General features: G+C 42.2%; 1 protein-coding gene across 1 annotated transcript; it reads right to left on the bottom strand.

The window, feature by feature from the left end:
• Positions 1 to 1,435: 1,435 nt before the first annotated feature.
• On the bottom strand, positions 1,436 to 22,573 carry LOC140719036 (guanylate-binding protein 1-like). Its single transcript, XM_073033389.1, has 11 exons — positions 22,558 to 22,573; positions 17,932 to 18,009; positions 13,796 to 14,012; positions 13,152 to 13,279; positions 12,481 to 12,590; positions 11,369 to 11,556; positions 10,491 to 10,736; positions 8,619 to 8,899; positions 7,927 to 8,139; positions 6,629 to 6,731; positions 1,436 to 3,271 (listed from the first exon to the last, which is right to left on the bottom strand). The coding sequence occupies exons 3-11, from the start codon at positions 13,965 to 13,967 to the stop codon at positions 2,901 to 2,903; spliced, it is 1,812 nt and encodes a 603-aa protein (XP_072889490.1). The 5' UTR covers positions 13,968 to 14,012; positions 17,932 to 18,009; positions 22,558 to 22,573; the 3' UTR covers positions 1,436 to 2,900.
• Positions 22,574 to 22,792: the final 219 nt, after the last annotated feature.

Below are 22,792 nucleotides of genomic sequence, written 5' to 3'. Positions count from 1 at the left end.
TTATTGTTGTTCCATTTGCTCTGTAGCACCTGTGGGTGCTGGATGTAGAGGCAATGGCATGAGAATTAACAGCAGGCCAAAAAAGCTTTGGTTCCTACTCAGAGACTCAGCATACTGATTATTCCTCTCACCATACAAACCCATTCAGGAGATATTCCAACCAGTCAACTCTGCTACGTTGCCTGTTTGATTCCCTGATTATTGTGCCTTCAATGAAGCCACTGGTCTGAATTTAATATAATAGCAATCAGTATATAATAAACATGAAGGATATAATTACCAATATAAGAATTACAATCAAAGGTTATAATGCCTTGTGTTAATTCCTGTCAATAAATGTAATATTTGTCCCTCTCTGATCCACCCCACAGTTCCTGCCCTTTTCCGGTTTAAAATCCAAAATCCAGTTACATGCACTTGAGAACGTAACTATTTGAACTATAGTGATCTCACTAGAGTTGCTTATGCAGGTAAGGACAAATATTGGCTCCCCTTTCCCACCTCAATTTTGAAAGTTAACAAGCTGCTATTTTGTTTTACACTTCAACTCCCAACCTATTTTGGCCACAATAATTTATTTGATATTCATTAATGTGAGATAATCTTCATAAATGTCAATGATTCCTATTGCGATGATGATTCCAGTCAAGATGACACCTACGTACAACATTCCCTTGGTCAACATCTTCTGGATAGACCATGGACCTATTTATTTCACTTCTTTTACATCTGTTTTTCATTCTGAATGTGTTCTGGAACTGTTAGAATCTGTGATTTACAGTTTGGAGATCGATGGAATGATCCAACGCTTGGCTGTCTCTGAGAAGATTCCGGAAAGCAGCAAGCACAAGAAACTGGGATCCATTGTTCAACTCCATTTCACTGATTAAAGCTTCCACAGTTTGCCAATTAAAGCCCTTTGTGGCTCTCTTTTGATGATGTTGGAGGATGTTACTGAGGTTTCTGCAATTATGAATATGCACTAAGGCTTATAAAATCTTCAGCCTTATGGTTTTTATATTTTGTGTTTTTGGGTCGGGGTGAGGGGGTTTTGGGGGTTGATGTTTTTGTTGCTTTTTTGTGGGGGAAGGAGGCTTGGGTTGATGTTCTCATTGTGTTTTTGTTTGCTTTATGCAAGGGAGAGGGATTTGGGGGCTGCTGTTGTGTTGCATTCTATGCAGGGGGACAGGGGTTTGGGGAGTTGATGATTTGTGCTGTCGTTTTTTTCTGTGCAAGGGGGGCTTGTGTTTGCTGTTTCTCTCTGAACTAACTTCCATATATTTCATTGTTTCATGGCTATCTGGAGAAAAAGAATGCTACAGTTGCATACTGCATACATACTTTGATAATAACTGAAACTTTGAATCAATAATCTCTATTCTTACCTACAAAGATATATCCATCATAGTCTTCTCCTCTCCAGAATGTTCTAAATGCAATAGAGAACAACTTTCTGCTTCATACAAGACATTTATGAAAGTTTCACAGATTTACCAAAATACTCAAACTGTTAGTATTTCAATCCAGACATCCATGTGGTGGGATGACGATACAATATCTAAGTTCACTGACACATATATATCTTGATTCCTATTATTGCAGTTACATTGATTTAGCTAATTGGAAAGATTACTGGCTTGTTAATAAAGTTATATTGTGGATAAATGTAGCATCTATGTTACTTAACAAATCTATTTGCTAAAACTATTCACTCAACTTATATAAAGCAATGACCTGCTGGAGGAACTCAGTGGATCAAGCAGCATCTGTGGTCAGAAAGGAATTGTCGACATTTTGGGTCAAGATTCTATCAGTTCTAATACATGATCTTGACCCACAAGATCTTGATCAACAATTCCTTCTTCCCCACCCCCACCAACAAATGCTGATCAACCCACTGAAGATTCCTCCATCTTCCTGCTTGTTGTTCCAGATTCCAGCACCTGCAGTCTCGCATATCTCTGCTGAATGTACATCTGTTCTCACATTTCAGTTTCCAATTGTTCATTGCTGGTGGTCAGATTTATTGCCTGGATAATTAGTGTGATCCAGTAATCAGACTGATCATAGATTGATGATGGGAATGTAGCAGCCAGAGGGAGATGACGTTCCCCATTAGCCTCTGGGAGGAAACTCTGCTGGTGAGAGAGAGATCCACAGAACACAGAGCAGAGTGGAGGAAGGCCACATTATCAACACAGGGTCAGTATTGAATAGAACTGACCACTGACCCAGAACACTGAACCAGCAGATAAGTAGGATGTGGAAGCTGACATTCTGTGTCGGGAAGAGGTTGATGAAATGTCCAAGGATAAACAGACTCTCTTATAATTAAAGAACTGATAGTTCAGATAATTCTGGTACAGTGTAGACACGTATATGAGAGGATTGAAAAAATGTGGATAAGAACTGGACATGTAGCTTTATAATTAGCTACCAATTACTAGGTGGAGTCTGGAACCTTTATGTGGGAATGCATAAAATGTGCTCGAGGAGATATTTGGTGGTGGTAACTCTGGAGTCCAACAACTGCTGAAGAAACGTCCACAACCCTGTCTCGGAGAAGAAATCACTGCATTGAAATCTGGACATGTTCACCTGGAGCAGGCAATTATGAATACAAGTAGAGGTTGTGAGACTAAAAAATAAACAGAATTGTTTGAGAGTTATGGGAGGTTATGGTGGGTTATGGGAGGGGATTTGCTGAATGGAGAAAGTCTGTGATTGGGGAGAGTGTGGGTTGTGTGAGGGGATTTAATGAGTGGGACATATTACACTAGTTCATGGGGAAATGATGATCTCATTCACATCCCTGTGGTTCTGAGATTCACCAGCTAGAATCTATGAATAAACTGGGAGAAAATTCCTGAATCCACTTTAATTGTAGACATCTTTTTTGACTACTTTCTTGCTATGGATAAAATAATTTGTGCCGCTATAGATGCCAGTGCAGCAATAGTCTCAGCATTCTCCGTTATGAATTTCATAAAACTCCATTTTGTTGCCTCTTCAAATTTCTTCTTCAGGTACTCGTACCTCTGCTGAGCCCTTTCTGCATCCTCCATCCTGCCCTCATCTTCGTATTTCTCCATCTCACTCCTCATATGCTCCATGGCTTCCTTCAGCTCATCCACACTGCACGTTTTACCCTCCTCAAACCTCTTCTTGATCTGATCCATGATCTCCTTATTCCTGTATTCCTCAGCCACCTTCCTCTTCTGCTCCATCATCTTCATCTCCTGTTTCATACTTGAGAACTCCTGTTCCAAAGCTGACAAAAAGGAAAAAGGATGAATGGGTTAGTTTGTGCAGAGAGTTTTGAAGGGATCACTTCCCTATGTGTCTGTGACAGGACATTGAGAGGGAGCTTCACTCAGTGTTCAATCTAAAAACATACATAAAATGCTGGAGGAACTCAGCAGATCAGGCAGCATTTATGGAAATGATAGACGGTCAATGTTTCAGCCATGTCCCGGTTTCAAGACTGAGAGGGAAGGAGGAAGATGCCAGAATAAAAAGGTAAGGTGAGGGGAAAGATACTTGCTGGAAGGTGACAGGTGAATCCAGGTGGGTAGGAGAGGTTAAGGGCTGGAGAGGAAGCAATCTGATAGAAGGGGAGAGTGGACTATCTGAGAAAGGGGAAGAGGAGGGAACTTGGGGTAGTAATAGGCCGGTAAGAAGTAGCAAAAGGTCAGAGTGGGGAATAGAGGAAGGAGTGGTGGGAAATTGGTTTACCAGAAGGAAAAATCAATATTCATGCCATCAGGTTGAAGGCTTTACAAATGGAATATAAGGTGGTGTTCTACTACCCTGAGCATAGCATCTTCTTGGCACAAGAGGAGGCCAGCAACCGATATGTTGGAGCGGGAATGGGATTTGTAATTAAAATGTTTAGCCACTGGGAATTCCCGCTTGTGGAGGATGGTGCAGAGGTGCTTGACAAAGCAGTTGCCCGATTTACAAATGGTCTCACCAAAGTAGAGGCCACATGGGGAGCACCAGACACAATAAACTCCAGCAGATTTGCAGGTGCAGTGTTGTTTCACCTGGAAGTACTGTTTAGGACTCTGAATGGAGATGATGGAGGCAGTGTATGGGGAGGTGTAGCATTTAGCCTGCTTGCAGGGTTAAGTGCCGGGAGAGAGATATTTGGGGGGGGGGAACAAATAGATAAGGGAATCAGGGAAGGAGCAATCCTGCGGAAAGCAGAGGGAGGGTTACTAAAGATACATTTAGTGTAGAATCCCTTTGGAGATGGCAGATGTTCGAGAGGGTGATGTTTTGTATGCAGAGTCTCTCAGGGTGGTGGGTAAAGACAAAGGAACACTAGCACCGTTAAGTACGCATATTCCGGAAAAAGAAGACGTGGGTGATGTCATCATCAATAATGGAGGGAGGAAAATCCCATTCTTTAAAGAAGGACATCACTGTTCAACTGGTTTTTGTTTCCAAAAAGTCATTTTTAGGTATTTCTCAGATTAGTCTTCACAAATATGCATGCAATCAAAAACAACATATTTAAACTCTCATCTCTGTCCTCCTCAATCTCCTCCGCTCCTTTGTCAGCCCCCAGAAATAGTCCAACAAAAGAGATAAACGTGATCTTTGCCCATGACCCTAAGGGATGGGAAACTCCCCTGCTTCCCCTTTACGTCTCTCATAACAGTCAGAACAAATTTTGGAAAGGTGCTGTGCTCCAGTCTATTAAAGAGCTGGTTCTTAAAGTGCCAGTATGCGGACCATACCAACATGTGTGATAGAATGAGCTCTGCCCACAACAGGTGGTGGCCTGAGCACAGCAGCAGGTTTTGGAGAATGGTACAGCACAGCCCATGAACTGTCTCATTTCCAAGCTCGAAGTCAGTAGCCAGTGGTGTCTTTTTCCAGGGATTAGGATAAAAGGAATAATCTTACAGGACTTACGACAGACCTGACAGTCCTGACCCTTACGAGCAGAAGCCACTTGTAGCTGACATGTGCATTCCTCTCTCTGCAGCAAGTCTGCCAGACCCACCAGCTTGTTCCATTTCCTAACCTCAATATCATTGGTGGAGAAATCCTCAGACATCTCAGGGGAATCTGAGCCTTTTGGTAGACACAAGGAAGGGACCCTCGCCACGTCAAGCATCAGACTGATGGATGGCGTCATTGTTCCTGATTTTGAAAGTCCATCCAGTGCCATGTCTTGAAGTAGAGATGAGCAAGACACCTCATCACAACCTTTTGCACAGTCTCTGAGTGTTGGTAAAGAAGTCCAAGGAAAATATTCCTCATTAAGAAATGGGCAGCTCTTGGTCTACCCTGGAGTCTGAACGTAAAACAGAACCTTTATGGTCCACACCCTCTTTGTTACCCAGTTCACTGTCCCAGCCACAATACCGGCGGTCCCCCAACCACTGGAGCACCATAGCTCTTCCCACGAGAGGGGTCAGTGTCCCACCGTTGTTTTCCATTCCCATCACCCACGGCCACAATCGGGGTAAATGCTGGGTTCCCACTCCTGCAGCCATCATCCCACCATATAGCCTGTGCTCTAATCTACACTATCCAACTCCTTCCTCATCCTATTGTATTTTCCCTTGTTTCAGCATAATACACTGGGGTTCAGATCAAATTATTGCATCCTACATTTGTATGTGAAATTCAATAATACTCTGATCACCCTTTGCAATATGATCTCCAGCTAGGAGATCATTACCCTCTTTCATTATCCAGGATGACAAAAAGATACATTCCCTTGTAGATTCAATAACACATTGTTTTAGAAAGCTATGAATTCCTCCTCAAGATTGCCTGGACCAATTCGATTTGTCCACACAATGTGAAAGTTCCCATCACACCTGCTGATCTTTTCAATCATGCACTGGATATTTTTGTTTATTGCCTCTGCCACTGCAATGTTATTATTTCATGCCACCACTGCATCCTACTGTCTCCTTGTCTTCTACCATCTTTCCCCTCTCACTCCTGCTCTCCCATGCCTCCCAGTATCTCCAGCTCCTTCACCCCACTGAGACCTTCTCTTTTTATTGCACATCTCTCCGACCCTCTACCCACCCCTGACACCAACTCCACCTTCTGCCATGCTTTCAATACCCTGTCTCATCTTCCTCTCTCTGAAGCGGAGAGTTTGTCCTCAGACAGGACCTTCCCTTATCCTCCATGTGCTGACACCTCAATGAGTTCAGAAATCAGAATCAGGTTTATTATCACCAACATACGATGTGAATTTGTTTTTGTATGGCAACAGTACAGTACAGGGCAAAGACACATAGTTGATACATTTCAAAAATAAATGAACGGTGGATTAAAGAGTTGATATTTATGTTAGAGTTCCAGTTACATCATATGCCAAGCCTTTCTGTTGTCTCTGCACCTATGTCTCTTCGATAAGGATTACCAATTGGTGACCACTACTCCTGCCTCAAATCCACCTCCTCCTCTTGGGCACCTCACTCTGGCCCTCTGTTTCTGTTTTTTGGGAGACCCAACACCAGCTACTTCTTAATGGGAACATGTCGAAGAACATCAGCAAGAGTTTCTTGCATTTTTAGTTTTCAGACTTGGAGAGTTATTTTAAATCTACACCCTGACCTGAATATTTTGAGCATTTTGTTTATTTTCTCACCAGAGACATGCTTTTGTTCCTCCGTCAGCTGGCTGTCCATTTTCTGTACATGGTCCAGACGAGATTTTTCCTCTTCCAGGAAGTGGGTGAGGACAGCCAGCTCCTACAGAGAATAGAAGATACAATCATTCACATCCAACTCTCTCCCATTACACCAGTCCACAGAAGACCAGAGACAGGTTCTCACCATCAAACATCTAGTGCTGGGGATTGATACACAATTAAGGAACTCATTTTACCAATCTACAGGATTGGTAGAATGTCTTTTCTAAATGACACAAGGATAAATTGTAAAAATGACACAAAGAGTAGAGAATTGTGTGAATGGATAAGGATCAGGCAAATCGAGCACAATGTGGGATAATGCAAAATACCCATTATGTCAAAAAGGTAAATAAAACCATATTATCCAAATGGGAGAGTTTATGAAGTTCTAAGATGTAGAGGGTTCTGGGTGTCCTAGTGCAAGATTCGCAAAATTCTTGTGTGCAAGTAAGAGTGTGTAACAAAAGTAGAAGGGAAAACTTCAGTTATATCAGGTTTTGATGAGATTACAATCTGGAATATGGTCTGTATAGGTCTCTTTTAACAATAACACACTTGAAGCAGTTCAGAGATGGGTTCCTGTACTGATACCTGGAAGGACAGATTACTTTATTAGAGAAGGTAGGACAGGCTGGGACTAGACACTTATTTGGGAAAACCCAGAAACAGGAGTCATGCCAGATAGTGTATGGGGGAAAGTCGTGAGTTGCAAAGCTGAGTTAGATAAACAGGTAGCTTGATCAATGGAGATGTTAAACAAGCATTTTTTCTCCCAATGCATGATTGGTTTTTGGAACTGTCTCAATTGACGCAGAGCGGAAACAGAGAGTAGGGATTTTTAAGGGAGAGATTGAAAGGTTCTTAGAAACTAACTTTAAAAGCTAATTCCCACAGCCCATGGATACTCTGCCCCATTACTGACTCTCCAACCACTGAATCCACTTTCACATCCCACAAACATCTCCCCATCACAAGCTCTCCCTACACATGGAATCCCCTCCCACAGACCCACAGGCACATACCCCATCCACTGAAAAGCCTCCCACAATCCACAACTCTCGTTCTCCAATCATAGACTCAATCTACCCAGTTAATCACATTCCAGATGTTATGGAGAGTGGAAATCAAATACACTATTGTTGAGTGAATGGAAGGAGGCAGAGGGGGGAGTTTTCTGAATCCATGTAAGGCAGAGGAAGGAAAAGCTATGAGAATTGGAAAGTAAATGCCTTGCTGTAAAATATTGAACACACCTCCATCTCGTTCTTACTCCTTTCTTCATACTCCTTGATGGCCTTATCAAGATCCTTCTTCAGCTCCTGGAAACCACCAGGTCTCAGGTAATGTCCAGATGTCAGGTTTTCTTTTATTGATGACATTACTTCTTTTAGATGTGTCTCACATTCCTCTTGTGACTTTTCCTTGACCTTGGCTATGAGAGACTTGTAAGTAGAGCTCATTGTCTCCTGGGAGTGAAGGAAAGATGCATAGTGAACTGGGAAACGTAGTATTGTACATTGACCGATATCTCTCGGTCCCTCTCTCTCAGTGGTATATCTGCATACCATCTATATCTGTGAGTCGCTGTCTTTCAGGGAGAGATCTGTACACTAACAGTTTCTGAGTTACTTTCTCTCAGGGAGAGAATCATACACTGACCACTGTCTTTCAGTCCATCCCTCTCCGTTATAAATCTTTACATTCAACTATATCTCTGAGTCAGTCTCTCTCAGGGGGGAGATCTGGGAGTGATCTGCATACAAACTGGTGTCTCTCTGCCTCTCTCATTCAGGGAGTGACGTGCACTATCTGGTGTCTCTAAGTCCCTCACTATCAAGATGATACATATGCACTCTGTCTCTCAGTCCATGCTATTACATGTTGAGTCTAGGGACTGGTGTTCGGAGATGAGACAGTTGGTAATCCTGGAACATAAGAAGCTCACCTCCAGCTGTTGGATGTATTTGCCACTGTTGTTGTTCATAGATCTTTTGTTGAAGATACTGAATGCCTCTATGCTCCTCGCATTGTGATTCTCTATGAGTTTGCTCATAGTAAGACAGCCAGATTCTGAAAATTTTTTCATTCCATCATCATAGAATTTCAGGGCTTCATCTACTGCTGCTTGGTTTTCTACCTCCTCTAATTTGGCGACACTGCTCTCAACACACGGTAGGACCTCATCTGCCATCATGCCCACGTACGCCTTGGCCAATTCAACAAATCCTGTGTGGGATGTTTCTGGAGGTCAGCACCTGGAGATCTGATCACAACCTCAATCCACACTCTCCATATACGAATGTACCCAATCCATTCTCATTCACTTCCAATGGGATCAAGCCTCCTCCAATTCCCTCCCATCATTCATACTCCCAATGGGACCTGACCCCTTTCCCAATCAATCCCACAGACTATACTCCCAATTGGTCCACAATTCCCATTCCCATTCAATCCCACAGTCGATATCCCAATGGGACCCCACTCCTTTCCTGTTCAAAAACATAGTCAATGCTCCCAATAAAACCCTCCCTTTCCATTGAATCCCACAGTCCATATTCCCAATGGGACCCCACCTGTTTCCTATTGAATCCTACAGTTCATATGCCTACACCTCCCCTTGCACTTGTAGTGAACGCCATCTCTTTCTATTCACTCCTAACCTCTGCACACATGCTGGTATCCCACAACACTCCACTCACTCCCAATGGGATCCCAACCCCCTCCCATTCAATTCCATTGTCCACACTTGCAATGGGATCTCAGCCCCTTCCCATTCCCTTCCCTTGTACACATTTCCAATGGCATCCAAATCTCTTCCCATTCAATGCCAGTTGCCTACACTGCCATCTACTCTGATAGTATATTCCCATTCCAGGTGAGTGTTTTAGGCCAAGACCCTTCACCAGGACTGCAAAGGAAAGGCAGAGATCAGGTTGGGAATGTGGGGAAGGGACAAAGAAGTCCAAGGTGACAGGTGATAGGTGACATCAGGAGAGGAGGAGGGGTGAAGTGAAGAGATGAGAAGGTGATTTGTGAAAGAGACAATGGGTTGGAGAGGGGGAAATCTGAAAGGAGATGGTGGAAGGGAAGGGAAGGGAAGGAGAAACAGTTTGAAAAATCGACGTTCATGCCATCAGATTGGAGACTACCCAGACAGAATATAAGCTGGCATCATTGTGGAAAAAAGAGGTCATGGGTGGACCTGTTGGAATGGAATAGGAAGTAGAATTGAAATAGGTAGCCACAAGGAAATCCTGCTTTTTGTGGCAGACAGAGAGAAGGTGCTCTACATGATTGCATCAACACTGATTTCTCGAACTCTGGTAATTCCCCCACCTCCCCATTTCATTCACCATTCCCCATTCTTGCTTCCCTCTCACACCGTCCTTTCTAACCTGCTCATCACCTCCATCTGGTGATCCAACTCCTTCCCTTTCTTCCATGTTCTTCAGTCCTCTCCTATCAGATTCACCCTCCTCCAGCCCTTTATCTCTTACACCAATCAAATTCCCAGCTCCTTACTTTACCACCTCTCCCTCTCCCAGTTTCACCTATCACCTCCCACCTTGTACTTCTTCCTCCTTTCCCCTCCTCCATCTTCTTATTCTGATATCTCCCCTCCCTTTTCCAGTCCTGATGAAGGAGCTTGGCACGGAGCATTGACTGTTTACGCTTTTCCATTGATGCTACTTGGCGTGCTGAGCTTCTCCAGCATTTTGTGTGTGTTGCTTTAGATTTCCAGCATCTGCAGATTTTCTCATGCCAGGTTAGTGTGTTATACTGAAGAGAGGTGGTGAGGTTTTGCCCAGTTACTCACTCCTGCCCGTGACCAGCTGACCCCCAACAACTCTCTTGACTTTCTTGTGGGTGTGAATGTAATCGATGAGGTTCTGCCGCTCCGTAACAAAATCCTCATCCAGATCCTTGTCCTCCAGTTCCTGGAGCTGCTTGAGTTTCTTCCGGTGTGCGGGAATGGGAAATGCAAAGCAGCAACGTGAGGGAAAGTTATCGCGGATACACCTGCGGAGTTCATTGTATTTCTTGTCCTGCTCACTGCTGTCACCTGTAAAAAAGAATGAAGAATCAGGCAGGAATCATCCTTACTGAGTCTGTTCTCCCATTCCCAACATGGTGACTGTTACCCACAGGGCTGTGGGAAGGAATAAGGGAAGGACAGGAGGGAAACAGAGGGGAGGCAGTTTGCGAGGTGTGATGGTGAGGGACAGGATTGTGGGGGGAGCATGAAGTGCATCGTAGTTGGGTCATGGGTGTCTTGTTATGGAGGGAAATGATAAAAGGTAGTTGAGGGTCATATTGATTGAGAGGGCTGTGTGTGTGGGAGACTGGCTCCCAGCCAATGAAATGAAACTCTGATGGGAAGGAGGTGTCAGCTGGGTGGGTATAGTGCATTTACACCATCAAACCAGAGGATGGTGTATGCTGGCATCCGGTTATTGCAGGTAATTGTGAGGTAATGTGAATATGAACAGGGCAGGGGAATGCAGACAAAGTAGGAAATGAGAGATGTGAAGGGGTTGGGACACCCTGGAGAATGTGTGCACAGATCATCAGGTAAGAGGTTGCCACTTTCTTCACCACCCCTCACATACTGAATTCAACCCTGCTCCCTCTATTTTCTGGTCGCTTTCCAAGTTCACCCTGACTCCTCAGAGACTGGCACTGCCACATACTCACTGTCCTTCAGTTTCAGAATGTGCTCCAGGTACTCATTCGGAGTCACATCTTTTCCATTGATGTTCATATCCAGTATCAAATCACGGATCACCCAGACAAATTCAGGGAAGAAACGGACAAAGTTCCAACTGCTGCAGCCATCACGCTGGGACTTCATCTGGATCCGCTTAGACAGTTCAGTCACAAAACTGGGAGAAACATCAAGGATAAAGCAATGAAGGGTTGGCAGGAAAATAGTGAGGAATGTCAGGGGAAGAAGGGGAGAGGGACCATTTAGTATACAGACTTCCCTCTCAGAAAGAGGGACAAAACACCAGTCAGTGTACAGATCTCCCTCTCAGCGAGAGTGTGACGAAGAGACAAAAGCCATTGTGGAGATATCTCCCTGAGAGACAGGGTCTTGATGAGTAAAAGGCATTAAGAAGGATGTTGCCAGGAGTCATGGAACTTAGTGGTTAGACATATTGGCCTTTATTCTTTGGAGCATATAATATTGATGTGTGATCTCACAGCTGTAATAACAAAATCATTGATAGGGTCAGTGGTCTTTGTTTGCAAGGTTGAGGAAATGAAAACTACAGGAATTAGTATTATGGATAGAGTGAAAGGATTAATAAGAACCTGAGATGTACATAGAGGATGGTGATTATATTAAACCAGTCAGCAAAGTAAGTGGATGAGGCATGTACATTAGACACTTTTATGAAATATGTGGTTAGGTACGAAGATGTCAAGAATTCAGAGCAATATTGGAACGTGCCGGAAAATGGAATCAGATTGAGAATACATTTTTGTTGGACTGGACAAGCATGGCTGAAGGGATACTTTCGCAGCTGTATAACTCAATGACTCTATGATTGAGAGACAATGGCCAGTTGACAGATTCATGCCAAAAGAAAGGGAGAGAGAATTGTACGTTTGTGCACAATTATCCCACTAAGAGAGACAGGGGCAGAGAAAAACCTGTCAGTGTACAATCTCTTTCTAAGAGAGTAGGACTGAGAGATATCAGTCACAGAAGATATTCCCGAGAGAGGGGTACTGAGAGGCACTGGTCACTGTAGAGATATCACCCTGAAAGAGAAGAACTGAGAGACACCAGTGAAGGATACTGTAGGTCTTGCAGGGATTGCTGGTCTATGTTTCTTTGACCATTGTAAATGAGGATGCTGCTCAGAAGGATAGCCAGTGAATAGATAGAATTATCATTGTTGGTGTCTCCCTGCAAGAAGGACACACAACCAGTTAGTGAGAGCTCTCGCTCAGAGATCAGTCTGATAGATAACAATCCCATTTCTAGACATTTATTGCTCAGTGTTTACAGAGGTTAGTGAGTGAGGCTTCCCTCCACATCATCCTTCCTGTCAATGCCACCAGTGGCAGGTGTATGGCCAAGGGAAGCCTTACAGACAGAGTCTGCACCAGTGCTCAACACCACAGTGCTGGGGGAGAATACATTGTCATGGTACCTTAACATCCTTTTCATTTGCGAGGATGGGGATGGGAATTGGTGTGGTGGCACAGGTAATTTGGAAGGGTAATGGTCTTTGATCACATATAGTTCCAATAGAAAAGATGCCAGAATTCCTCCCTGAAGCTCAGCATGACAATGTTAGTTAATAAATCAACAACTTAATTATGTTTTACTAAGAATCTACATTGTAAATGGCATTTAACCATCTAAACTGCCTGTGGTAGGATTTGAACTCTGGTCTGTGGGTTACCCCTTTGGTAATGAAACCACTCTTATGAGCAGGGGCATAGTTGTGAGGGAAGGACTGACCTTGTCAGGATCTCCCAGACCCTCGGTGTCCAACAACAGGAGGACCTCATTGGGTCTCTGAGGGAGGGATTGACCCCACATCCAGATTCCTTTGGTGTGAGACTGAACAGATGAATCCACTGAGAATCCTGCAGAGGGAGAGAGACAGAGAGGCAGAGAGGTAAAGTTTGCAAAACTTAATTGGATCTGTTGTGTTCCATAGCCCAAAGATGTGCAGGTTGTGAGTGCCCTATCCCTAGTTTGTGAGTGAGGGATAGGGTTTTGGACAAATTGTTGGGAACAAGGGAAGAATAAACTGAGATTGTTGTACAACTCATGAAAAAGAACAATTGATGGTCAGCACAGAGTTGGTTTTGCAGCAGGTGACTCTGGTCATCATTAACCAGACCAGTGTGCTCTCTGCATCCAAGGTATGAAGCAAGCATGCAGTTTAAATTTCCTAGATCTCTCTCGACCCATTGTCCAAAACAGTAATGGGAACACCAACATGACATGAATGGATGTCACCAGTACATCTCCCACTTCTGACAGCTTGTCAATACAAGTGTACTCTTTGTGTCCCAGTTCTCAGGATAATATCTGCAAGACAGATAGTAAACAGAGGTGAAAGGTTAGAGGTGGAAGTTTACAGCCACTGCCCTTACCCTTCTTGTCTCCCGCAAGACAGTTCATGAGGTAGGACTTCCCTGTACGAGCAGCACCAACCACAGCCACAACAACCATTGGATCGTCGATGGACTGGAGGACCTTCAGAGCCTCTAGGTTAAGCTGTAGCTTCCCATCCTTGTTGTAAACCAGCTGCAAGGGTTTCTCCATCTTGGATTCTGGTTCCTCAGATCAGACAGTCCTTTCCCAAAATGTCTACAAAATCAGAGCAAGGTAATCTCACACTGCTTGAATCAGAGTAAATGGAACAGACAAAACACAGAGCACATCAGCAAAATGTCTGCATCTCAATCCTGAGCCCCGAGAATATATCCCAAACTTTAATTTACTCACTGGGATCTGTTACCTGCAGTAAATACCAATCCCTGATACCGTGGATTGTAACCCAGCCTCTACGTCAATACCAGGAGCTGTTATTTTATATATACTCCTTCTGAACACCTGGAATAGATTATGGCCTGTAATTCACTCCTAGGTACCTGCATTTCAACATGTACTGTAATCTCCCCAAAACCCTGCCTCTAAAGCACTCTCAGTGAGCTGTTTACATTCAATATAGAAATCTCCAAACCTCTGGATTAGATCTCAGCCTGTAGCTCACTCCCAGGAGTCTATTGTTGTATAACATAACACCACAACGAACCTTTCTGTTACTCATTCCAAGGGACCGGTTGTGATATTGTCATGGTCTTGACTGAACTGCAGCAGGCATCCACGATCCAGCACTCCAGTTCCCCAGAGTATGGTTAGCTGCCACTGTCCATCAGAGCCTCAGACTGCCAAATATTGCCTACCGCATTCCTTCATGGGAAGTCTCTACTTAAGGGCCGTGTGCTGAGCAGTCAATGCTCAGAGTTCCATTTCTAGTACTTTTTTTGTTGATTTTGGCTTTGGATTTCATTTGTATCATTCTATTTATTTTGAGCCTGAATTAATTCTGGACCTTACTCTGCACATGGCTTAACCTCATCCATAGGTCTCTTGTTACAGCACAAATGAGCCATCACGAACCGGAGTGGCTGCCAGTGTCAGGGATGTTCAAGCTGGAGACTATTGTCTATCCCTCATCAGGAAGGCCTCAAAGCTCTCTGATTCTTTTGTGAAGATAAAAGACAACCAATTCCCTTACACCACCAACTGCTTCTGATTGACAGAACTGACAAAATTTGTTTGTTGGGTCTTTCCACTTTGTCTGAATCCACAAGTACCTTCGGCCACTAGTCTATGTTTGAAACCTTGTTCAGTTTTACTCTGCAATTCCTCCTGCACTACATTGATGGCCGTGTTAGTGCTGCTTCATGCACCCCTGCATGTCAGTAAGTGCAGGATCAGACCAGAAGTAGGTATCAGGGAAAGTATTCAAATATAAAATTGAAATAACAGGTATGATGGGTTGAATAGTTTGAAGTATGTCTATTTTAATGCTTGGAGTATTACAGGTAAAGTTGATGAACTTTGAACATGAATCGGTACATGCAAATATGATGTTCCAGCCATTACTGAAACTTGGCCGAGAGAGGGGCAGTAATGGATACTGATTAATGTACTGAATTTTAGAAAAAATAGAGAGGAAGTAAAACAGGAGGTGGAGTTGTGCTACTACTCATAATGGAGGGGTCAGACACTGAATCCAGGAAGGGTGCAATTACACAGATGGGATTGTACTACAGAACCCCTGATAGCCACTGGAATATTGAGGAACTGATAAGTAATCAGATTAAGGAAATCTGTAAAAATTATAGGGTGTTTTCATGGGGGATTTCAAATTCTTTAATGTAAACTGGGGCCTTCTTAATGTAAAGGGTTTAGATGGGACAGAATTTGTTAAGTATATTCAGGTACATTCTTAAATCAATATTTGGACAGTCCAACAAGAGCAGGGTCCAGACTGGACCTGGTGTTGGGCAGTGAGCCTGGCCAGGTGAGTAATCTTTCAATTGGTGAACAGTAACTGAACTCCTTAACATTCAGGAAAGATATACTGTAGATAAGAATAGGCATGGTCCTTGTGGGAGAATTTTAAATTGGAACAGGGCAAATTACAAGGGCATTAGAGCAGGAGCTAAGAAGAGTTCATTGGAAATGCCTTTTTTTCTGGTAAATCCACATCAGACATGTGGAAGGTGTTTAAAGATCAATTGCACAGAGAGGAGGAAAGATATGTCCCTGTTAGAAGGAAGGATGGGGATGGAAAGATAAGAGAACCTTGGATGTCTAAAGAGATGATGAATTTAGTCATGAAGAAAAAGGAAAGCTTTCAAAGTCAGGATCAAATGAAGCACATGAAGATTATAAAGAAGCCAGAAAAGAACTAAAGAAGGGAATTAGAAAAGCCAGGAGTGGTCATGAAAAGTCCCTGGCAGGTAGAATTAAGATAAATCCCAAGGCATTCTATAAATACATCAAGAGCAAGAAGATAACAAGGGAGTGAGTGAGACCACTCAAGGTAAAGGGAGGAACATTTGCTTTGATGTGGAGAATGTGAGTGAGGTACTTAATGAGTACTTTGCTTCAGGATTTACCAAGGAAAAGGATATGGAGGACCAGGAGATCAGGGCTGAGTGTATAAATACATTAGGGCATTTAGAGGTCAAGCAGAAGGAAGTGTTGGGTCTCTGAATCAGTATTATGGTTGATATGTCCCTAGGGCCTGATGGCATTTACTACAGGTTATTGAAGGAGGAAAGAGGCAAGATTGCCGGGGCCTTGACCAGTATTTTCATGTCCTCTCTAGTCACAGGTAAGGTCCTGGAGGACTGGCAAGTAGCTAAATTCCCACAAGCAATGGACTCACTTTGAAGTACTTGTCATCTCATCTTCTCGAAATTTATTTCTTATTTATTTATCATTATTGTTTCTTTTGGTATTTGTATAGATTTTTTTTTGTCTTCTGCACTATGCTTGAATGCCCTTGATGGGTAGTGTTTTGTTGATTCTATTTTAGTTATTATTCCATATATTTGTTGTTGAGTATGCCCACAAGAAAATTAATCTCAGGTGACAAATATGTTCTTTGATATTAAAATTTATTTTGAATTTACCAGATTACCAAACAAAACAAGCCACACAGTACTGGAGAGACTTTAGTAAAATCATGTGCATTGGAAATGGCTGAGTTTGTTTGTGGACTGGAACTGACAGAAAAAATGGAACCAGGTCACTTCTAAGAGCATAAGATAAAACAGCAGAATTAAGCCATTTGGCCTATCAAGTATGCTCCACTATTCCATTATGGCTGATCGAGTTCCTTCTCAGGCCTAATGTCTTACCTTCTACCTGTATCCCCTCATGCCCTGAATAATAAAGAATCTATTAACTGTTGCCTTAAATGTACCCAATGACTTGGCCTCCACAGCTGCCTTGGCAACAAATTCCACAGACTCATCATGCTCTGGCTAAAGAAATTTGTAATCTCAAGACTAAATTGGCTTCCCTCGATTCTGAGGCTGTGTCCTCTGGTGTTAGACACCCCTATCATAGGAAACATCCTCTCCACATCCACTCTACTGATGCTATTTGAACATTCCATAGATTTTAATGAGATCCCCCTAATTGTTCTGAAGTCAGGTGAGTACAGGCCTAGAACAATCAAATGATCGGACCATTCTAGAATAGATGATATTTCTTTCAACATTTTGATTGGCAACCTCACAATTCCCATTCAGAATGAAACTACAGTCATCTCTCAATGTAGTTAGCTCCTTGTTTTTGTTTGTTATGCTGATGCCGTCAAAGAAGAATTCTTATTTTGTCAGTCCCTTTTAGAATATATAAAAGCCATCAACATTGTGGAAATGGTAGAAAGTTATTTTGCCAGACAAAACTTTGACTGGAAAGGTAAAATCCATGCTCTCTGCACGGATGGAGCTCCTGCAATGCTTGGTAATACATCAGGATCTGCCACTTTAGCGAGAAAGGAGGCTCCTCACATTGTCGTCACTCAGAACTATTTACATAAGTTTTCACCAGTAACAAGGACCCTTCCAACAGCCCTGAAAGAAGTTGTGTCAACAGCCATAAAAGTCATCAACTTTGTTAGAAGCAGATCTCCAAATAATCACATTTTAAAAGATTTTGTCAAGAAATAGGCATAAAATATGAAATGCTTCCTTACCACACAGAAGTTTGTTGGCTTTCAAGAGGACCAGTCTTGAAGTGTATATTTGAACTAAGGACAAAAGTTTCACTTTTTCTGAAAGAAAAAGAAAACCCATTTTTGGGACACTGAGAAAAAAAGATAAGACTGTATCCATGGCAGATATTTTTAACCAAATGAATCAAATAATATTTTCAGTTCAAGGTTGTGAAGCCACCGTTATGGATGCTATTGAAAAATTACAAACTTTCATGGCTAAGCTGTCAATATGGAAGAAGGGAGTAAAGGCCAATACTTCTGCAAACTTTCAAAAACTGGGGGAAGTGCTTTACCAAGATAGAGCTGAGATAGAAATTCCTCTGGCAATTTGTTTGCAGAGAGACATCTACAAAGACCAGGAAACACTTCAGAACTCTCTTAAAAGTTATTTCCTTCTTGATGGCATTAAAATTGAACCATGGATCCACAATCCTTTTCCTTCTGATATAGAATGTATCGGAGATGTTGATCTTGCCAAAGATGATCTCCTTGACCTTGGGACAAAAACCTGATTGCAATTGCATTTTACCTAAAAAGCCTCAGAGAATTCTGTTATCCCTTGAGAGAAGCCTATCATCACCTTGTAAAGTGAGCTATGGAAGTGTAAATTCCATTTGTAAGAACATAAAATTTTAAACCAGGATTTTCAATTAAAACCATTAAAACAAAAAGTTGAAATTGATTGGATGTCCAATATGACCATCCCACAAATTAATGTCTTCATTCAAGCTAAGCAGCAACAGCCTTCACACTGACATGTCTTTAAAAAATAAAACTTAATTTTAGCTGACCTATATTTTAAATGTAAAGTCAAGTTATTTAAAACTTTAAAAAGAAATATATACATATATGACTACACCTCAAACTTGTTTTTTTAAAAAATATTGATAATTTATATTTCAATGTAATTGGTTTCTTTTGTATCCTCTGAACTAAATATTATTTATATATTTAAATGCATTATTCTGAGAATAGGTCCATAGGTTTCACCCAACTGCGAAAGAGGTCCATGACATTTTTTAAAAAAATAGTTAAGAGCTCCTGATCTAGATGATAAACTCACTTTCTCCAAGGCTACTCAGGAACAGGCCTAGCAACTCTGACAGGCTCTACAACAACTATTCAAGAATCAATTATTTGTTAAGCATGAAGATCAAATTCCATGAAACAACACTTTCATTTCTTGGGCTTGTTATATCTCATGGCGACATAAAAAATGGACCCCGATAAGACCCAGACCATGCGGAAATGGCCACAACCCAACTCCGTGAAAGAGCTCCAGGGGTTTCTAGATTTTGCCAGCTTTTACAGGCAGTTCATCTGCAATTTCATTTCAGAGGTGGTGGCTTTTGCAATGTTAAAACAAAGGTTCACATCCAATCCTATCCTCGTTCCACCAGACCCAGTATTAACTTTTGTGGTGGAGCTCAACGCATTGGATATGGGAGTTGGTGCCATCATGTCCCTCTGACCTCCACAACCCTTCTATTCGAGACATCCTTCTCCCACAGAGGCAAACTATGACATCTGGAATAGGTATCTGTTGGGCTGTTAAACAGGCACCGGAGGAGTGGAGACACTGCTCAGAGGGGTCTAAACATCTATTTGTGATATGGAATGATCACAAAAACCAGCCTACAGGATGCGAGGAGGCTCAATTCCAGGGAGGCACATTGGTCTCTATTCTTTAATAGGTTCAACTTCTTTATTACATTATCACTCAGGATCATAAAATCAAATACCAGATACCCTCTCTTGACAGTTCAAGTATATATCAGGGACGAGACCCTTCAATTGTAATTCCCAGCCCTTGAGTGGTGGCGCTCATCTGCTGCAACACAGAGTTGACAGCACTTTGAGCCCAAGAGCAACACGGGGCAGACCCTGGTAATGATCCTCACGGATGTATCTTTGTTCCTGAACCTGTTTATTCAGAGGTGCTCAGCTGGGGACATGCTTCAAACCAGGCTGCGCATTCAAGGTGACTCACATCCTAGAGTTTGTCAAGAAACGTTACTGGTAATTAGGCTTGATTAAAGACGTCTAAAGAGAACACTCAGAAGTCTAGCCTTGGGAAACTCTACCAGCTGGAGTGACAACCTAATCTGGGCAGAGCTTGCGTACAGCCCACTTCAGCATTTTTCTATTAGGAAGTCTCCTTTCCAATGTCAATTTGGGCACCATTCTCCACTGTTCTCAAAACTAGAACTGGAGGTTGGGATTCCACCAGTGGATCAACTGATCCAGAGATGTTGACATAAATGGGTTAAGGTGAGAGAGATGTTCTTGGCCAATTCATGGCAACAACACAATCAGGTCAACCACTGGAGAAGCCAGGGACCCATACTTCTTTCTGGTCAGCGGGTCTGGCTCTCAACGAAAGATCTCCCCATGAAGGTTCAATCCAAAATTATCAGTCCCTTATTCCATTGGTCTATTCAAAATCCTGCAACGCATCAATCTGGTTACCTACTGTCTCCAACTCCCAAGAAACATGCGGAATTACTCAACATTCCACAAATCCTGCCTGTAACTTTTGGGTGCCGACCCCTTGGTTCCAGCTCCCAAACCTCCTCCACCTCCCAGAATTGTTGAGGGACAACCCACCTACATATTATGGCAACTTTTTGGACACCCACATAGTTTGAGGTAAAAGGGAGTAACTCGTGTATTGGGAGGGATATGGCCCAGAAAGAAGAAGAAATTTATTTGTTCATGGGTCATCCTGAACCCTATGCTGGCTGAGGACTTCCACCTGCACCATCATGATAACACTGGGTTATCAGGATTTGGCCTAGGAGGTGGTTCTATCATGGTCCTGACTGAACAGCGGCAAGCATCCAAGATTTGGCCACAAATTCCCCAGTGAATGGTTGGCTGCCACTATCCCTTTAAGACTCAGACTGCTAATTATTGTCTCCCACATCCCTTTATGGAAAGTCTCTGCTTACAGACCTCATGCTGAGCACTCAGTACTCAATGATAGGAGTTCTGTTTCTAGCACTTCTGCTTTTGGATTTTGTTGGTGTTGTCTTGTTTATTTCCAGTCTGAGGCTGAGTTAATTCTAGACCTTACTCTGCACTTGGGTTCACCCCTCTCCATAGCCCTCTCATTACAGATATAATATGTAACTCCCTCACTGTGGGCTTGTAATGAGTTAGCTATTGGTGTGCATACAAGCAAACAGCAACATAACTCAACAATGCATTGGAATAATGATGGAAAAACCATTTCCAATAAATAAACACATCTTGGGTAAATATGATCCAGGAACATAAATGTTCGAATTTCCCTTTAAGGGAAAGTAGGACTCTTACTTGTATGAATACTGACACACCCATGGATAACTATTCACCAGGAAGCAATAATTTAACTCACACCAGGATAAACTTAAATTCAAATTGTATTGGCATAATATTTTTGATTTTGGTGGAACCAATCCAGTTTGTTTAATTTCATTTGCACACAGTACTGAACCGGTTTGCACTGAAGAACCCGTCCAAGGAAAAATATTACACAACATCCAAGGACTGTCAAGGTTGTGCAGTAACCAGCTAACTAAAAGTTATCTGCACATTCTCTGTGAAACCAAAATTTGCATAAATATTTTCCAACAGCAGTATCTGTTCTTCCAAATGGATTCTGTCAGCATTTCAACATGATCTTCAACAATGTTTGTTGTCCATTTCCATTTTCCTACTTTCTCCTTCTTTGATCCTATGTTCTCTCTAAAGTGGCTATCCCACTCTCTTTTCCTGTGCAAACTCTTGAAAAAGACTTGCTTCAGCTTAGGCCTGACAGCTATATCCTTCAGGACATAATGGTCAATTACAGTGCCTGTTCAGTCATCGGGTGATTGACAAAGTCCCTCAGACTACATACTCATTTTCTACTGCAATTGGAGTGTGTCATAGAGTACTATGGAAGGTAATCATTTGGAGGTATTCTTTCCTGTATTTGACCTGATATTATAAGTGGTATACAAATAAAGGGATGTATTATATTCAGGAGCTTTCTGCTGACTATATTTATTCCAATATTAATATTTGAACTAAATTTATTGAAATAAATGTAAGTTGTTGATGGAAGTTTCAGATCAAATAATTTTATTGACTGTCTTATTTTCTTAACTATCTGTTAGGGATCAGTCAATAGCAACTTTAACATATAGCAGAAGAACCAAAGTAGATAACAATCATGTTAACAAGACAAATTTTATTGGCTAATATAACAAGCCTAACTTAATCAACTGAATTTTCATTTTAAACAGCAACAAAAAAATACTCAATTGTATAATGTAATTTACAGGAATACTTACTCAATATTATAACTGTATTAATAAAGTAAATCATGGTCTTCTACCAGGATATTACAAATACAACCCCAATCCCTTCAAACCCCTGGGTTAGGACTCAGCCTGTAATTCACTCTTGCCTATCTGTTGTTCTATAATATAAACTACCAGCCCACTTGATCCCTGCTGTCCCTCGAACTCGCTGTTATGAGCACCACTGCACCATTGCCCATGTACAATTTCATTCGTTCACAGAATTAAATAACTGATTGTGTATATAACATGAACTCTTCTGAATTACTGTACTCACCAGAATTCCTTTCACCGTGGAGGGCACTGAGCTTTCACCAGGAAGCAGATTTATTTTCAATGTTGTTAGCATGTACACGTCACCTGACTGTAATGACACACCTCTGTCCAGGAAACAACTCCCTGAGAGGGAGTTGACACTTTATAGTGTGCCACCTTAAAACTACATTGCTTGTAGTTTCAGTCAGGTAGAAATGACAAATATGAGAAATTAATCCAGAATGACATACTTAGAT

This window comes from Hemitrygon akajei, chromosome 31 (genome assembly GCF_048418815.1).
Source record: "Hemitrygon akajei chromosome 31, sHemAka1.3, whole genome shotgun sequence".
Taxonomy (NCBI): domain Eukaryota; kingdom Metazoa; phylum Chordata; class Chondrichthyes; order Myliobatiformes; family Dasyatidae; genus Hemitrygon; species Hemitrygon akajei.
The sequence above is the reverse complement of the archived record's forward strand: the minus strand, read 5'-3'. Positions and strand labels throughout refer to the sequence as shown.

Coding starts and splice junctions, on each gene's coding strand:
- LOC140719036 (XM_073033389.1), bottom strand. CDS start 13,967: ATGGAGAAACCCTTGCAGCTGGTTTACAACAAGGATGGGAAGCTACAG. Junction 11,557..12,480: donor CAATCCCTGCAAGACCTACA/GTATCCTTCACT, acceptor TGTTTCTCCCAG/TTTTGTGACTGAACTGTCTA. Junction 10,737..11,368: donor CATTCTGAAACTGAAGGACA/GTGAGTATGTGG, acceptor TCTTTTTTACAG/GTGACAGCAGTGAGCAGGAC.